Source organism: Linderina pennispora, assembly GCF_002104995.1.
Source record: "Linderina pennispora strain ATCC 12442 chromosome Unknown DL89scaffold_31, whole genome shotgun sequence".
NCBI lineage: Eukaryota > Fungi > Kickxellomycota > Kickxellomycetes > Kickxellales > Kickxellaceae > Linderina > Linderina pennispora.
This window is the reverse complement of record NW_024468279.1, coordinates 14357-32317: the sequence shown is the minus strand read 5'-3', so window position 1 is coordinate 32317 and position 17961 is coordinate 14357. Positions and strand designations below refer to the sequence as shown.

At 56.6% G+C, this 17961-nt stretch overlaps 1 protein-coding gene across 1 annotated transcript; it reads right to left on the bottom strand.

Annotated features, from left to right (window-relative positions):
- Positions 1 to 16368: 16368 nt before the first annotated feature.
- Positions 16369 to 16790, bottom strand: DL89DRAFT_115063 (uncharacterized protein). Its single transcript, XM_040883158.1, has one exon. It carries the CDS (start codon positions 16685 to 16687, stop codon positions 16475 to 16477), a length of 213 nt encoding a protein of 70 aa, XP_040739612.1. The 5' UTR covers positions 16688 to 16790; the 3' UTR covers positions 16369 to 16474.
- Between the last annotated feature and the right edge of the window lie 1171 nt (positions 16791 to 17961).

Genomic DNA, 17961 nt, shown 5'->3' with positions numbered 1-17961 from the left:
ATGTTTTCTAAATATCGTACTTCGTATGATATCGATACAAGAGTAAAAAACTAGAAAAATTTGAGAGGCAAAATTTTGACTCACTTTGGCTTCATAGTGCTATTTCTATACCTTATCTTTTTTTGAATGATGTGAAATTTCTGCCCATAACTCTGCTGCACTCCCACTTCTATATAAATATCTCATTCACAATGTTGCTCAACTACATATAGTACTATCATGTATTCAATATGAGAAAAAAAAAAATATGAAAGAAATGATCAACACTTCAGCACTGCCCTCACTCTTATAGATGTTGATTGCGTGATTGATATTCACATGACTAGTATTCAATGCTGAAGAGAAATGTGATTGATAGCTAGTTCACTGAAGGAGTAATCAACTATAAATGATGTGCAACTACACTTATGCTCTCCTTTGAAGCAATGTATTTCTATAGCATGATTTTTTATAGTATCAGTATATAGATAGGTAGAGAGGTTACTACTGTGGCTATCTGCTCTATACTATGAGATATCTATATGTAACCTCTGTGCCTAATGATAAGCCATTTAATCTGAATCACAAATTTTGCAACTTTCTTAATCTTTCTTTAAGCAGCTCCTTCCAATCAAATACATAATGGATCAAATCAAATATACTTACTATACAAAGTACATGCCCTACTGGTGACAGTGGGAATGAAAAATCCTAATCAATATAATCTGTTCTGCCAACATTGAGAGGAAAACTAGATTCTAAGAAAATTAGCAAAAGTAGATTCTGAGTTTAGAGTAGTATATCTCCATACAGCTGTGGCTATTGCTTCCTTAGTAGAGGGGGATGCGACATGCTGATCAGTGTGCATATGATGGTATATAACTTACCTTGATTACATACTTAGGATATGCAGTAGGAGAGTGCAAAGATTATGTCTGAAATAGTCTTCATTACATAAATGGCAATTTGGGTTATAAATTGACTAGATGCGTGAGCTGTTTCTATTGTATGATGATTAGTGTAGTCCCCTAGATACGATGCGCTACTCACATATAGGGCTTCACTATGAGTATGATCTGATAAAGGCCAAAAATCATCGTTTTTGGCACCTACGTTGCATTGGTCTAGGAAATTGTACATGAGAAAGTAAATGAAACCGCTTATTTGTGGCTAGTGAACTCGATGCCTGGGTGTATCGCTGCGGTCAAAAAATACTATGGTGGCTATGCTAGTTGTTGAGAAATAAATTGACAAATTTTTGCTAGCAAAACTAAGTCAAAAATTTATTTTTCAAAAAGTCAATATCACGATTATTTCGAGAGTTATAGGCATACAACTACATATAATAGATTAGTGCATGGTATGCACCATGAATTAATTTTGTCAAGTGCAATGCATATCGCTATGAGAAATTATTAAATATTTCTGATGATTTTCATTATTGTGACTCAATTTTGCCACTCAGTGTAGTAGCTAAAAGCTGAAAAAAATATTTGTGACTCAATTTTACTACCCAGTATAAAAGTTATCTTGTTCTACTTATGATATGGTATTGAAAACTAGTTTCCCTATCTACATTAGGTATTCAATGTATTCCTTATTCCAGATCAGGAGATATTGGCAATTACTAGTATCTGCTTCTGCAATTCCTTATAGGTGTCATAGCAATTCATCTCCTTTCCACTATGACTTTTATTCTCCTTTTTCTCTAAGTCATTGCTTCTATCACACCCTTTCGAACTGACTATAAAATGACCACTTCAGATGGTGCCGTTGTTGGACAAAAATCATCAATCTTTTTACCCCTTTAAATATGGTATTGCTGAGCATAGTACCAATGCTCAATGCTGGCATTGGTGCATAAAATTGCAAAATGGGAAATCCTAATTCCCATGGTGACATAAAAGCACCGCATCAGCTGAATAGAGTGTGAGAATATTTGCACAAAAGTGGCGCACAGCGCAGAGCAAAAGCTGGCAATGTAAAAAGTGGTATTGCGTAATTGGTGAATATTTGAGTGTGAAGAGAGATTGGACACCAGACACTACACAGGCTCTAGGAAGCGCTTGCACAGCTTACTTGGAGACGCCGTTGAAGATGAGCAGGTTCGGAGACTGGTCACCAATCTCCTTCAGGACACCGCGAGTCGACAGGCTGCGGATCTTGGACTTGAGCTCCTCGCCAGTCAGCGGGGCATCCTCAAGCGACAGCAGGTAAGCAGCAAGGCCAGCAACGTGTGGGCTGGCCATCGAGGTACCGGAGATAGTGTTGGTGGCGTACTTGCTGCCAATCCAGATGGACTGGATGTTGAGGCCAGGGCCAAAGACGTCGACACACTTGCCGTAGTTGGAGAACCATGCGCGGTCATCGCTGACCGACGAGGCACCGACAGTGATAGCGTTGGGCGAGCTGGCGGGTGAGTACTGGCAGGCATCACGGTTGTCGTTTCCGGCAGCAACGGCGTAGTGGACGCCAGCACGAACAGCAGCATCAACAGCGAGGTTGAGGGCACGGCTGAGGCCACCGCCCAGACTCATGTTGGCGACACTGCCCTTGTGGGTCTTTCCGGCCCTCTTGGCACTGGCCAGCTCCTTGCGGTGCTCAGTAACGGTGAACTCGACGCCCTTGACGACATCAGACATGGAGCCAGAGCCGTTGGTGCCGAGGACCTTGACTGCAACAACGTTGGCCTTCTTGGCGACACCGAAGCGCTTGCCGGCGATGGTGCCTGCGACGTGCGAGCCGTGGCCGTTGCCGTCCTTGTCGATATCGTTCAGTGGAATAGTCTTGCCCCAGCGGGCACGGCCCTCCAGGTCAACGTGGTCAATGTTGACACCGGTGTCGACGACGTAGACAGTCACGCCTTCGCCAGCCTTCCCGTCGTAATCGTATTTGCCATAGGTGCCAAAGGTGAGCTGCTCGCGGTGCGAGATGCGTGACAGTCCCCAGGGGGCGTTCGTCTGGTGCGCAACGTCGGAGGCATAGACCATCGAGTCCTTCTCGACGTAGGCGACGTCAGGCGACTTGCGGATGCGCTCGAGGATCTCCGGCTGGAAGCGGCCAGAGTAGCCAACGATGGCGTCCTCGTAGACGTGGTTGATCTTGTTGGCCTCGTGGTTGGACGGAGAGAGTGCGTTGGCGGCCTGGATATCGCTGGTCAGCCAGGTGAAGTGGCTCTGGAACGCCTGCTTGCTCGGGGCGACATCGTCCTTGAAAACGACAATGTAGCTGTCGGGGATGACCTCGGACTCATAGCTGGCCAGCAGGGGTGCGGAGCTGTCGACAGTCAGGCCCAGGGGGTTGGCGGTGGCGAGCACAGCAACGACGGTAACCGTGAAGTACTTGATAAGCATTGGCGGCTAATGTTTAATACAATAAGGGGGTGCTGGTGGTGGTGGTGCTGCAGGCGGCGTAGCGGGTTCTATAAAAATATATAAAGTACAAGAATAGGGAGCTTGGGCTGGGTGGTGCTGGTGGTTAGAATTCAATAGCGAAAAGGCTTGAAGAGGAAAATGTAAAGGAGAAGGGAGCGTCCAAGCGACCTTGGGCCGCAGAAATATATAGCGTCAGCAGTGCATCAAAGCCGGAAAACGCGGTGGGTCAGGTGGGCAATGGCGATTGCGCAATTAATGTTTTGCGTCACGTGCGCTGCGCATCGGGGACGGGACGGTGGTGATTGGGCAGTGATTCGGTTTGATTTATTAGAACAGCTTCTTGCCCGCAGCTTTGATCTGCTCCATGAAGACAAACATCAGGATGGTGTGCGGCCCCAGGCGCAGGTAGTGGGCCAGGAAGCCCTTGTACAGCGACATGACGCCCTCGGTGGACACGGTCTTGTAGAAACACTGCAGTGGGTTGCGGTACAGCGCGCCCTGGCCGCCCTCGGCAGCCTTCTGGTTGTACATGCGCGTGCTGACGACGTCGAAGGGGTTCATCACCATGCACACAAAGAACCCGGTCACCATGCTGGCCAAAAAGTGCGTAGCCACGCTGTCGCCATCGAGCCCGCGGTGCGCCAGGCGCTTGGCAATGGAGCTCTTGCACTGGTCGTACGTGGCGAGCTGAACCGACGAGCCAGCGCCGGCGCGCATCATGGCAGCGTCCATGCCGCGATACAGGCCACGCAGGCCGCCCTCGCGCCAGATGCGGCGGAGGCCATCGATCGAGCTGGAGTAGTTGTGCTGGAACCCAACCGCCGCGAACTTGCTCTGCGACTGCATCCGGGTCTTGATCAGGAAGAACGGCGAGCCGAGCGCTGCCCCGGCCATCCCGCACAGGCCGCCCGCAGCGACGTTCAGCGGGATGTTCGGCCGAGCCGGGTCGACGGGTCCGCCAGTCACTGCGCTGTACAGCACACGCTTGGTCGGCTCGTACATGCCGAGCCGGGTGCCATTGAGCATGATCTGGTACATGTAGCCAGGCCCGAGCCCCTTCTGCAGGCCGCGCAGGCCCTCGTGCTTGCCGATGGTCCAGAAGGCCTGGGCAACGTTCGTGTAGACCTTTGGTGTGTTGGGTGCAGCCTTGGCCAGCTCGCCCTGGAGCTGTAGCCGTGTCTTGACAACCTAAAAATCAAATTACACGCGGACAATTGGGGTGTGGGATGGGGTGTGAGATGGGATGCGAGATAAGGTGCCAGGATGCGCTAGGTCATCGGGCTGCGCTGGCCCGGGATTAGTCAGCCCCGCGTCCTTACCTCGAACGGGTTGGTGAAAGTGACGGCTCCGCACGACGCCAGGCTGCCGGCGAGCCAGCTGAACAGAATGGTCTGGTGGAACGGAGCCACTGTGACTGTTGCGGCGGCGGCGGCGGCAGTGGTCGCTACTGCTGCTGTTGCATGGGTGGCCTGCGCGACTGTAGCCTCAACGGCATTGATGGACGGAGTCTTTTCCATTGGCATGAGCGAGTCCCAGGACGCAGTGTAGATAGAGCAGGGCTGTTGGGAAGGATGTGGACTTTAAAATAAAATAATTAAGCGATGGGAGAAGGAAAAGAGATGAAGAAGAGAAATCAGGAGGGCGCAGGCAGGCAGCTGCTGCTTCGTTGTGGCAGTCACCGGGGAGAAGGATGCACGCGAGGTGCGCACAGCCCCACAGTGCACGGGCAGCGCCGATGGCCAGGAGCCTGGGAGGAACTAGGAGATCGTCGGGCGGAAGTGGGCGGATGGTTCCCTTAACGGGCAGCGAATAAATAAACTGGTGGGAAAAATGTGACGGCTTTTTTCAGAACTCGAGGAACAGCTCGGCGTACGGATCAGGAGTGGCCATGTCGCCGTACTTTTCTGCGGTCTCGGGATACTTGTCAAAGTTGCTGGTGTCGCCGTCGACCTTCTGCGGCGGAATCAGCGGCGCCGGGATCTCGCGCGCGGCGAGCCGCGTCCAGTCGACCTCGGCGAACCACCGGTGCTCCTTGATGTCCAGCGACCCGCGGTGCAGGTTGCCGAGCCGGCGCGACAGATCGGCGGTCAGCAGGCGGCTCACCAGGTCACGTGCCACGGGGTCGAACTGCGACGGCCACTGGATGCGGCCGGCCAGGATCTTTTCGTACAGGCGGTAGTGGTCCTCGTCGTAGAACGGCGGATATCCGGCGATCATCTCGAAGATCAGGATGCCCAGCGCCCACCAGTCGACGCTCTTGCCGTAGCCCTTGGCCTGGATCACCTCCGGCGCCAGGTAGTCGGGCGTGCCGCACAGCGTCCATGTGCGGTCCACCACCTTTTTGGCAAAGCCCATGTCGGTCAGCTTGACGTGGCCGCGGCCGTCCAGCAGGATGTTCTCGGGCTTGGTGTCACGCCACACAATGTCACGCGCATGCAGATACTCCAGCGCCAGCAGCACCTCGGCCGCATAGAACTTGGCCACGGGCGGCGGGAAGCGGTGGTACCGCCGCAGATACGTGAACAGCTCGCCGCCCACCACATACTCCATGAAGAAGTACAGGTTGACGTTGTCCTGGCACGTGCCCAGCATGTGGACGATGAATGGGCACGCGCACTCGGCCAGGATACGCCGCTCGCTGTTGACGTGCTCCACCTGCTTGGCCCGCACAACGTGGCTCTTCTTCAGCACCTTCATCGCGTAGTGCTTGCCCGAGCCGCGGTGCTGCACCAGCCGCACGCGCCCAAACGAGCCCGTCCCCACCGTGCGGAACACCTCAAAGTCGTCGAGCCGCACGTGCGTGTCCTCGTAGCTGCGTCCTGCTGCCCCGCCGCCCAGCGCTAGCGCCAGCTGCTGCTGGTGGTGAAGGTGGTGCTGCTGCTGGTAGTGGTGCTGCTGCTGCTGTTGCTGCTGCTGCTCACGCGTCGCTGCCAGCGCGTCTGCCGAGAACGACGCTGCCCGCACTGCCACGCTGGTTGTGCTGGGCGCTACCCCGGCCGGTGCATTTGACGGCACCACGTGCTTCTGCGTCTGGCCCATCGGCTGCCCGCCAGCATTGGACGGCACCGAGTGGAAGATGTCTGGGTGCTGTGCCGGTGCGGCCGGGTGCGTCAGCACCGCGTGCCCTGGCACTGTGTACATGTATCCGGTTTTGTCCACCCCGCTTGTGCTGTTGGCGCTGCTGTTGCTGGCGCTGCTGCTGCTGCTCTCGATCTTGCTCTTTGTCTTTTGCAGTATCTTGTTTATGAACGCCATTTCAACGAAAGGGTCTGCCAATTTGTGCAATATAATACGAAGTCTAACCAGAGGCGACTGACAATAATGAAAGGAGAGAGTGGACAGTGGAGGGGAGGCTTGCCTTCGGGGTGTCGCAGACTCTTTTTAGGCCGAGTAAAATGCGAATAAAGCGAATCGGTTCCAGACACTGGAAGTCGTGCCAGAACCTGCGATAATTGCCCGCAAGGGGTTAGGGTGCGCGTCCGCGCTGTCCTGCGAGTAATTGAGAGCGGGCGATCGCTCATATACAACTCGCACTGTGAGTGGGTGTGTCTTACAAGGGACGCAGGGATGCGGATAGAGCCCAATCGCCTGTCACGACGAGCGGCGACTCCGTTGCCCCCTTGCATAAGCAGCTGGCTCGCCGAGGGGGCTTCAATCCGGCCTGGCGGCGAGGAGCCCACTCCATCACCCAGCCCCTGCATTGAATGCCGCCGCCTGCTGGCCACCTCCCACCACACGCCCATTGCCTGGAGCCAGCGGCTTCTGGCCAGACATGCATGGGCGGTTGCTGCAGCGTGGCTGTGGGTGAAGGTTGCGCTGGTACTAGCTCATGTTAATCTATATCAAACTGCCCTATGTCGCCCTCAAACATCTGCTCCAGCTTCCGCCGCTCGCGCTCCACCGGCGTTGCTCCGCCCGCATACCACCGCGCAACCGAGCCCGTAAACACCGGCGACACAATATCAATCACGCTCGCATGCCGCTGCAGCTGCCGCTTCAGATCCGCCAGGCACACGGGCACGGCGACCACGATTTTGCACTCGCTGTGGCAGTGACGTAAATGCATGATTGCCTCGCGCATTGTGTCGCCCGCCTCGCACCCGTCATCCACCACAACCAGCGTCCGCCCGTCCAGCTCGTCGCGGCCAGGCACGTCCAGGTGGAACGCCGCCTGCTCCCGCAGCAGCCCCTGGTCGGCCTCCTTGACTATCCGAAGCAGCTCCTCCTGCGCTATCCCCACGCTCTGCGCAATTGCATTGTCGATGCGCGCGCTGCCGTCGCCTGCCACGCTGCCCAGCGACAGCCGCGGCATCTGCGGCCACGGAATCGCCTTGACCATGTAGTAGTAGTGGGGAATCCCTAGCGTCTCGGCCACCACCGACCCGATTATCGCTCCCCCGCGGCTCACCGACAAGACAACCGCTGTGCGGTCCCGTGAGTACTCGCCCAGGTTGTTCGCCAGCTGCTCGCCGGCGTGGATGCGGTCTGCAAATACTGCGCGCCTGGACCGCGGCGCAATGGGCTCCGACCGTATCCGTGGTTCCGGCTCAACGGTGCTGCTTAGCCCAGCCATTACAGTACCAAAAGGAAGATAAAAGTGCTGCTATAGCCGTAAATACTGCAGTAAAAAAAGCGGCGAGTGGAGGAAAGATTGGTGCCCAGTGTGGCGCCATTCGGCCTTCCAGCTCGCTGTTTCGCCTCCCTGTCCTTGGGCCTCGCGTCTCCAGCGACCCCTGAATCGGCTAGCTGAGTCACTCGCAGCAGACGCACGCCCATCGATAAGTCCCCTCACCTGCCTCCATTCAAGCAGCAGCCACACACTCCCTCGGGCACACATCCCCGAATGCCTGCCATGTCTATTTGAGCTTAGTTCCATTGCACAACATATCCCTAAACACGGTACGACGCATCCTCCCTTATCTGCGGCAGATAGAGGTAGAAAGCCACCATGGCAAAGACAAACAGCGCCAGCGCCATATACTCGTACGTGAGGTTCTCCGGCTTGCTCTTCATCTTGACCACCAGATCGCGCTTGGTCCTGTCGACAATCTTCTTGACCTCCTCGTACATGGGGATGCCCTCGTGGTTCTTCCGCTCGAGCTGCACCAGATACATGTAGAACACGTGCCGCACAGACTCGATGTCCGCTGACTTGGAAATCAGCCACAGCGCCTCGCCCTTGCGGATCTTGACGTTCTCGTCCAGCACACGCGCGTTGTCGTAGCACAGCGTCAGCGTGGCAATGGCCATGACCTGCGGGATCGCACAGAACTTGAACACGCTCGGCTCGTGGATGCTCTCCAGGTACTGCATGCAGTCGGGATGTGCGCCAGGGCATTGACGCACATCTCGTTGAGCGCCTCCATGCCGCGCTCGCGGTTCCGCTTGGCGATAATCTCGTCCGTGTCGCTGGCGTGCCGCTTCCAGATCTCCGCGGGCCAGAAGCACCGCCCGTCAAGCACGTCCTCGTTGATGTCACGCGTGATGTTTGTCTTTTGCAAAAACAGGCCCATCGAGTTGGCCAGGTCCAGGTTCTCGCCCACAGACTTGTCCTCGAGCCCGGACGCCGCAAACAGCCGGCTCAGCCCATGCCCCACCAGCCCAGCAACGTAGTGGCAGTACAGGTTGTAGTCATCCAGCGACACCACGCGCCGCACCGTGAACTCGGCCATGCCTGCGCCCATCTTCTTTGTGATATCGGCAATCACGTCCTGGTACTCGGTCGGCAGCCGCATGAACTCGCGGATGACAACGTCGAACTCGACCAGCAGCTGCGCATCCTTCTCGTCGGGCCCCGAATCCTCAAACGTCCAGCCCTCCACGTAGATCAGCTCATGGAACTTCTCCAGCAGGTTGCGCTTCTTTGCGCCCGGGATCGTCATGTCGTCCTCTACACGGCACGAAAAACAAATCCAGAACCAGTGTTAGCGCCCTGTCTATTGCGTGCAGATCACAACACCCCGCCGCTCTCGGAACTTACCGATGGTGTCCAGCCACGCAGCACCAGGTAGAAGAGGCAAATGCCGTCGCGCAGCCTCGGATTCAGCTCCTGAATTACCGCCGCAAACGAGCGCGAGGTCATCTCCAGAAAGTCGTAGCACCGCTTCATGTCGCCTGACACTTGCAGCTTCACCGTCTTCTCGTCAGGCGGGGCGTGCCGCATCACATACCAGAAAGCCGCCCACAGCTCAGTGGGGTGAAGAGCCCAGTCAAGAAACGCCATCTCTTTGTTGGAAATAAATTTGCTGGTAAATTATAGAGCGTACAAAAAAATACAGAGACGAAAAAGCTGGTGGGACAGCCAGCGCAAGTAACGGCAGACTGCTTTCCTTGAAAATCAAAAATCCATTGATCTGCGCTTGGCAGATCGGTCTATGTCTCGTATGTGCCTTCACCACAGACACAGCGCTGCACCAGCCTGTGGGTTGTTACTTGGAGCAGTGGCAGTACGTGAACATCCGGGATGGACATCACACTCCCTCATCATTATAGATGGCAATTCAAATAGAAACGAGCAGCAATGGTTGCTTGGCGCCTCACATCACTGCAATCCCACGAACATGCGACAAAGGGTGCTCGCCACAACCGCTTCCCCTACGTCCCCTTGCTGACTTCACATAAAGATTGTATTTTCAAACAGACAGGAAAGTGAGATAGAGGAAAAAGGAGAAACATAAAAAAGGAATTTAGAACTTTGTGCCATCCAGATAGCCAACGATGGTATTGGGCGGCTTAGCATCAATCTTGATGACCTGCGGGACGATGATGACCGCCAGGAAGAGGACAAAGAGGATGATGAACAGGATGCCGTATCCGATGGCCGTGCGGCGGCGCTGCTTGCGCTGCTTGAGCGAGTAGATGGGCGGGCGGATCTGCCGCGACGGGCGGAGCCAGAACAGCATCGCCGAGTGCCACTTGTCGACCCACGGAATCAGCGTGAACACCGACAGGAAGAACTGCGTGACCAGGCCAGTGAACACGTCAGCGGCAAAGATCGAGCACTCGATGACCTTGCAGAGCCACTCGCGCATCGTGAGCGTGAATGCCCAGCCGCCCATGCCCTTGCCATACCACCGTCCAGTCCACCACGCGACGTTGGTCTCGTCCTCGCCAAACTCGCGCGACAGAAGCAGGTGCTGCAGGATCGCAAAGATCGCAATCTCGACATACACAACACAAATCATGCCCAGAATCGCATGGTTCATGATCCAGTCGTCAAGCCACCACAGCAGGAAGAAGATGGCAACGTACACAATGACCGTGATCGTGTGCACGACGCCAGCAATGACCTTGCCAAACTGCGGCAGGCACATGGCGCAGCACGGCCCAAAGCCAATCGACACAAAGAAGAACGCAATAGTGATGACCATGTTGATGATGATGGGCGCAAGCGACAGGATGAGGATGCGGATCAGCGTCGACTTGGGGACACTATCGCCGCTCTCTTCCATATCCGTCTTGTTTGTGGTGCTGTGGATGTACGTGTACCCAACCAGCATGATGATGGCCATGATCAGCGGAATCAGGATCTCGGCAAAGATGATGTTGGCCGTGTGCGCACGCGAGATATGGCCAGTCGTCGGGGTCCGCTCACCAAGACGCTTGCGCTTGTAGCCAGTGATACGGATACGGGTCAGGCGCACATGCGCGATCCACGAGTTCGGGTTCGCCGAGCTGTTGCCAGCGCCGAGCCAGCGCAGCCAGTCGCGGAAGTCGATGATGAAGTCGGTCAGGACAAACTGGTGCGGGTTGTACAGGAACGGCGTGATGATCATGGCCGCAATCGACACCCAGAAATAGATGATGGGCCAGCGCCAGTACGCCGCCGAGAAGAACGTCAGAAGCATCATCAGGCGAATTCCAAAGTAGATCGACGAGTCTGTGAACCGCGAGTAGAGCGTAGCGAACGGCAGGCGTGAGGTCGCGAAGCCACGGCCAGTACCGATATATCGCGCACCACCGTACGATAGGTTGGTCATCAGCGAGCTAAAGTACACCAGCGTAACCTCGACCTCGTACAGCGGCGACAGCGACATGAACTGCTTGCCCAGACGCGAAATGGCCCGGCTAAAGCCCTGCTCCGTCAGCATCTGCAGGAACAGAGGCAGGAACGCAATCAGCAGCACAAGAAGAATAGCCAGTGTGGTTCTGTTGATCCAGTCACCAATGGGCTGCAGCAGGAAACATCCGTCTTTGACTTGGCTTGCATATTCCGGTACGTTCATGTCGACCTTGTCGCAGATCTTCACCGTCACACTCATGGCCGCAATGAACATGATGCAGATCATGAACAGCTGCACCGACGACATAATCATGATGTTGTTGATGTGGAAGCCCGGGTGCGCGTAGAAGAATGTCAGGAAGCGGTCCAGCGGCAGCTGGCAGCCGAGCCAGTAGTACTCGCGCGACAGCATCTGCTCACCCATACCAGTGCCGATCTTGGTGATGAAGTTGAGCGTCGAGCAGAACCCGAGATCACGGCCCTTACCGCACTGGAAGTACTCGGTGTGCTTGATGCGTCCACCGCGCGTGAACGAGTTCATACCGGCGTAGATATCCTCGTTGAGGTGCAGACCCTTCTGCGCCTTCGAGATACCTCCACGGGTGGTCATGAAGATGAAGTTGACGAAATCCGGATGTCCATAATGCAGACGCGCGCCAATCTCAGCCATGATGCGCTGAGTGAGCGTACCGAACGTCGCCTCCTTGCCGGCAGCGACGTCTCCAAGAATACCGACGTTCTCCGAGAAAATGTACTCGCGCGCACCGACAATGGCAACGGGGGGCTTCTGCGGCTCGGCAGCAGGCGAGTAGGGCGACACGGTGGGCGGGTTGTACTCCTCAAACTCACCAAGCATGTTGCGGATCTTGACGCACTCCTCCAGGTAGTTGTCCTGGTTGGCATCAATGAGCTGCAGGTACTCGCCACGGGTGAACACAATCGCATGGTTCTGGTTGTCAGACTTTCCGTCACCGAGAATCGGGTTGCCCGGCAGCTGGATGCGGTAGTACGGCTTGCGGCGGCCGTCAGCACCGACCTCAGAGTGCCCGTCAATCAGACACGAGTAGATGCGCGGCAGCTCGCCCTCCTCGACAGCGGGGACCTCCTCGAGATACGCAATCTGCAGGTCGGGGTAGGTGCGCAGCAAAAAGTCGGATGCCTCGCGCTCGTCCTTGTTGAACTTCAGGTACCGCTGCATGGCCACAACAAACTTGAACTTGCGGCGAGCCATGCGCTCGAGCTCCTGCTCCAGGCGCTCAGAGCCGTTGCCGCCAAACAGGTGGACCATCTCGGGGTTCTCGACACGGTACAGCAGCTTGATTGCCTTGGCGTAGTTCATGAAGCCGGAGATGGTGCGGTACAGCGTCTGGGAACGCAGCGACGCCCAGATACGCGTGCGCAGGGTGAACTCGGGCGCAGCGCTCTTGAAGCCGATGGTGTAGAACGGAAGGTCGTCGGTCTTGGTCTTCACCTCCGCCTTGTCGGCATCCTGGGCAAACGCCTGGCCGTATGCCGAGGCCTGGCCAAAGTTGGACGAGTTCTCCTCGGCAAGGATCTTGGTGTCCTTGACAAAGTTGTCCCACTCGTCCGAGTGCAGCGCCTTCAGATACTCGAGAACCGTGACGCGGGTGTACTGGTCGCTCTCGCGGATAATCTCGCGCAGCGACATCAGGATCTTCTCCGAGTAGTGCGGGGTCAGAACAGTGAACGTGGGCATGTTCTCGACAGGCACCGGCTCGGGCAGAACCGACGACAGCGACTGCGCAAAGAACGTGATGCGACGCTCGGCCTCCGAGTGCGACGGGTAGAACTCCTGCTCAAAGGCAGCATCGTCCTGCGAAACAAAGAACGTGGGCGGCTTCAGCGTGCGCTTGCCGTCGTCCTCGCTGGTGACCTGCTGGTACAGCAGCTTCTGCACGTGGTCGACCGACAGCAGGTGCTCGCGGTACATCGAGATCACCACTGCGTTCCAGATCTGCGAGCACAGCACCTTGGGCTTGTACTTGACCTCCATGTCGGCCGTGGCCAGGATCTTGGCGTAGATGCGCTTGGGCAGACGGCCAAAGACGTTGCGCCAGGGCGTCCAGATCGACACACCGAGGTAGAACGAGCGGCCAACCGAGAACACGGTGTTCCACACGACATACCACAGATAGGTATCGAGGAAGAACAGCACCAGATCGAGGAGCAGCATGAACCCGAGCGTGATGTAGTGCTGTTTGACACACAGCTGCGAGCCAAAGAAGCGCTCAACGCAGCTGTCATCGGCTGGGAAGTAGCGGTAGAGCCAGCGGAACGGATCCTTGAACGACAGGGCCAGGAAGAAGTACGACTCGATGTACTTGCAGAGGAAGATGGCTCCCCACAGGCACAGCGAGATGGCGCGCGGCGCGACCTTGAGCGGCGGGAAGTTGCCGGCAAAGGTGCGGTTGATCAGGCCGCGGCCGTTGCGGTTCTTCTTGCGCTGCTTGAACATCAGCGCAGGCGGCATCAGCGACAGGAAGATCGTGAAGGCAACCGAGTAGCAGAACTGCACGATGGCCACTGCACGAGCAACACGCCAAGTCGACAGGACGGAAGCATCCACATCGTCCAGCTTGCCAGGCTCACTTTCCTGCATTGGCGCCTGGAGGTCGAGTCCTTCCAGATTAAAGTTCGGATCGTCACCCTTGCCCCAGATCCAGAACGTCGGCGCAATGTCAGCAGCAAGGATGATGACCAGGATGAGCATGCGCAGCCACAGCTGGCGCTGGGTGGACTTGTTCAGCGGCACAAAGAACATCTCGGCGACGGTGCCCATGATCGCAAGGAACGGCGCGAGCGCACCGCCGCAGGCCATCAGCGTGTAGCGCTTGGCGTCCTGGTTCGGGAGCGGTACTTTGGCGCCTTGGGTGCTGGCCTTGCTGAAGGTCGGGTCGTGCCACTCAAAGTACGGGTCGTACAAAAAGTTGGCGACGTAGATGATGTAGTACCAGTACACAGTGATGTGCATGATCCACACGCGCGAAAAGTTGGTCATAAAGTGCCACATGGTGCGGCGCTCCTTGAACGTTTTGCGGAACGACTTTTTCCAGCTGACGTCGGCCAGACGGTTCCAGCGCTCGTGCGGAGCCACGTCCATCAGCAGCGACTTGTCCTCAAACTTGATCCACCGCAGGCTCTCGGGGGTCCAGAACAGCTCGTTGACATCGTCGTAGCCAATAGTCTTGGCGTGGTCGCGCTCGCGCTTCAGGTACTTGCCGTTGACGACCTCGTAGCCCTCGTCGCGCAAAAAGTTGTACAGCGGGCACACGACGTTGCACAGGTACTGGCCCTCGGGCACCGGCTCGACGCGCTGCTGGGCCTCGGGCGACTTGACATAGTCCTCGGCAACCTTGAACAGGAAGCACAGCAGCTCGGGAGTGTAGCGCAGGTTTCCAGCCTCACCCCACAGCAGCATCCACAGCGCAATCTGGCGGGCGCGCTCGTACTGTGACATGGCGTTCATCTGGGCACGCCACTTCTCCATGAAGGCGGCGGGCGTGTCCTTTTTGGGATCGTCGCCCTCCTCCTCCAGCAGCTCCTGCTGCTGCTTCGGGTCAATCTGCTCACGCACCGGCGGCGTGTCGTGGTCCAGCTGGGCCGAAAAGTACCAGCGGCGGTAGTTGGCGTGGTCGCCGCCAATGTAGTCCGAGTGCAGCATCAGCAGCGCCATGGTCGGGCTCATGCGCGACGCACGCGAGTCGAGCATGGTCATCATCGCATCGTACATGTTGCGCATGTTGTCCTGCTGGAAGCCGAGCTTGGCGGTCAGGTCGCGGAAGATGTCCTCGACCTCCTCCTTGGACAGCGGGATCTGGTTGGGGTCGCTCCAGGCCGGGTACGGCACGTCGGCGTTGAGGAACGCGTCGTTGTTCTGGAAGTCCATAAAGCCGCCCTGCCCGTTGGAGACCCAGGACGCGCTGCGGGAGAACGATGTGACAGACCCCGTGGGCCGGTACGACTTTTTGTTCTCAATCATGTGGATCAGCGACTCTGTCGATGGCGCGTACGAGGCGTAGCGGTCATCGGCGGCGCCCGGCCCAGAGCCGTTGCTGCGGTACGCGCCAAAGATGTCGACGTCGTTCGAGCCGTGCGAGGCGGGCGTGCGCACAATCGACGAGCGAACCGAGAAGTCGCTGACGCTCTCGACATCCGAGTCGCGGTTCTTGCCGTTGCGGCGGCGGCGCGGGGGCAGCTCGCCCATCATGGGGCCCTGGGCCATCGGCCCGTCCGGGCTCAGCAGGCTGGGACCGCCGTCCTGGCCGCTGCCGCCAGTGTTGCTCATGTAGATCTGATCCGAGTAATCTGCCGGCTCCTGTGACGCGTAGTACGACACGTCAAACGACTCGGGACGACCGTAGTCGTCGTATCCGGCATCGCCGTACGGGTCTTGCTCCTGCTGGTCGTGGCGGCCCAGATACTGCGTGGGCGGCACGTTGTCATATGGTCCTCCCTGCTGTTGGCGGCCGCTACCGCTGCCGCCGTTGTAGTTGTTGGCCATTTAAAAAGGAGATAATCTAGAATTAGGAGTATGGATAGTGTAGTTAGCGCAAGGTTCAAGGGACTCGAGTGGTTCAAGAGGTTCAAGAGATTCGAGAGATTCAAGAGGCTCAGCAAGGAAGAGATGGAGGCCTGCTGCTGCTGCTGCTGCTGCTGCTGCTGCTGCTTTGACAAGATTGGACATGCTCTGTTTATCAGGTCGGATCCGGCTGCCACCCCATGAGGTAAATGCAAGCGCACCTGCCCTGTGAGCTGCTGCGTGCCGGCAACGCAGGACAAAGGGAGCTGCTCTGCTGGTGATTATTTCATTTAGCAGAGCAAAGTGCTGGTGCGGGAAAACAAGAATGGGCGGGCGGATCTGCACGACTAGAGCGTGCTTAATTCTGCATACAATGTACCCGCCTTTTTACCTTCTTTCCAGCAACGGAGAGTGAACGCAGCTGACAGAGGGGTTTGCTGCCTGAGCAAAGGGAAAAGGTTGTAGACAAAGTGTAAGATACAAAAGTCGAGCTTGTACAGACGGAGGAGGAATACAAAAAACGCAAGAGCTTCTCTCTACGAGGGCGGGAGAAGGACGGAGCAGTAGCTGCTGCTGCCTTTATATGAAAAAGCGGCGGACACACTCGGGGCACAGATGGTGACCCAAACAGAGCTGTGCGCTCCACAAGAAAGCACGTAGCACAAAACAGCGACCCAGCCAGAAATAGGCGGACAAGTGGTAACGTTGCGCTGGCAGCGCAGATTTCGCCACCCGCGCTGCTCCCGCCCGCTCTCCTGCACACAGCCCTCCCGCCCGTCGCTTCCCGCTCATCGCCAAATGTTTTGGTCGACGACCGAAATAGAAGCAACAATTAACGGCACGGAATTACTAGCTGAACGGGGGGCTCGCGCAGTCTCTGGCTGATGCTGAAGCTTTGCCAAAACAATGGCGAGCGAGAAAGCGCTGGGCAGAATTGCTGCGTTTTGTTGATATCGTTGTTGTGCTTGGCTCTGCGCTCTACTGCTTCTGTTTCCGGTTCAGAATGGGCCGGTCAGATACTTACTCGTAAGCCGATAAAAATGTTGTCGTAACCCTGCCGACGACGTTATGCGGAAGCTTTTGTCTGTTTGGTTCTGGGTGGGGAAGAGATGATCGTGCGTAGAGATAGCAGCGGCTGGCGCTGCAGTATGTATGTGCTCTGGGCTATCGATGGGCGAAAGAGAGTAGGAGTGTGTGCCTGCAAGCGGGGCAGGGGCAACACCAGTGTTTGGGGCGTTTCGACAAGCTAACTGGTTCTGTTGAAACGGCCTCCCTAGGGTCCGAGAGCAGACAACGATGAGATGAAGAGGCACGAAGAGGCGTGTAGAGGGGAAATGAGAGGGGTAGAGGTGGCAGAGGATGAAGAGGATGGAGAGGGAAGAGAAGAAGGGCTGAGCCTGCAAAGGCTGCGATAAAAATAATCCAAAGACCGCCGCCCTGGCTGGGACATGCAGCCTGCAGCTGGGAATGTTGAGACCGCGCTGGTGATTGGTCTGGCACGGAGATTCCTATTCTATTTTTGGTTGGGCCGACATCAGCAGCAAGCTGGAGGAGGGCCTTGCCTAGCATGTGCGCAAACAACACCCGGCCTGAGTGGGGCGACCTGCCTTGACAGAGCCCTCGGCACCGCATGCAACAGCAGGTCTCCTCGGTCGCTTTAGCTCAAGCGCAGCTCTCTTTTTTGGGGCTGCCGACTGAGTGACTGAGAGTTTGGCAACACAAAGTGGTTTTGTTGTTGTGCCAGCAGGCGGAGCCAGATGATCGGCGCCCAGCACAATCGTGATTGGGCGCATCCACTATGAACTCGCACAATGCGCGGGCGGGAAGCGGTCCCCACACCCCGTGATTGGCCTGCCAGCGGTCGTGCAGAATGCAACAACAGCAGCAGCAGCAAGCAATAGCATAGCCCGAGTCTGATGTGGGCCAGCAGCGCCCGCGCGGCCGCTGGGCGCTGGCGGGGCGCTTGGACGGGAGGTGGTGGCCGTCCGCCTCCTGCTGCCACTCAGGCTGCCGCCAGCGTGCGGAGAATGCGCCCTTGCCCAACCCAAACTGGCGGTGTTCCAGAA

Excerpts from the sequence above, each read along its gene's own strand:
- DL89DRAFT_115063 (XM_040883158.1), bottom strand. The coding sequence starts at position 16,687 with ATGAGCGGGAAGCGACGGGCGGGAGGGCTGTGTGCAGGAGAGCGGGCG.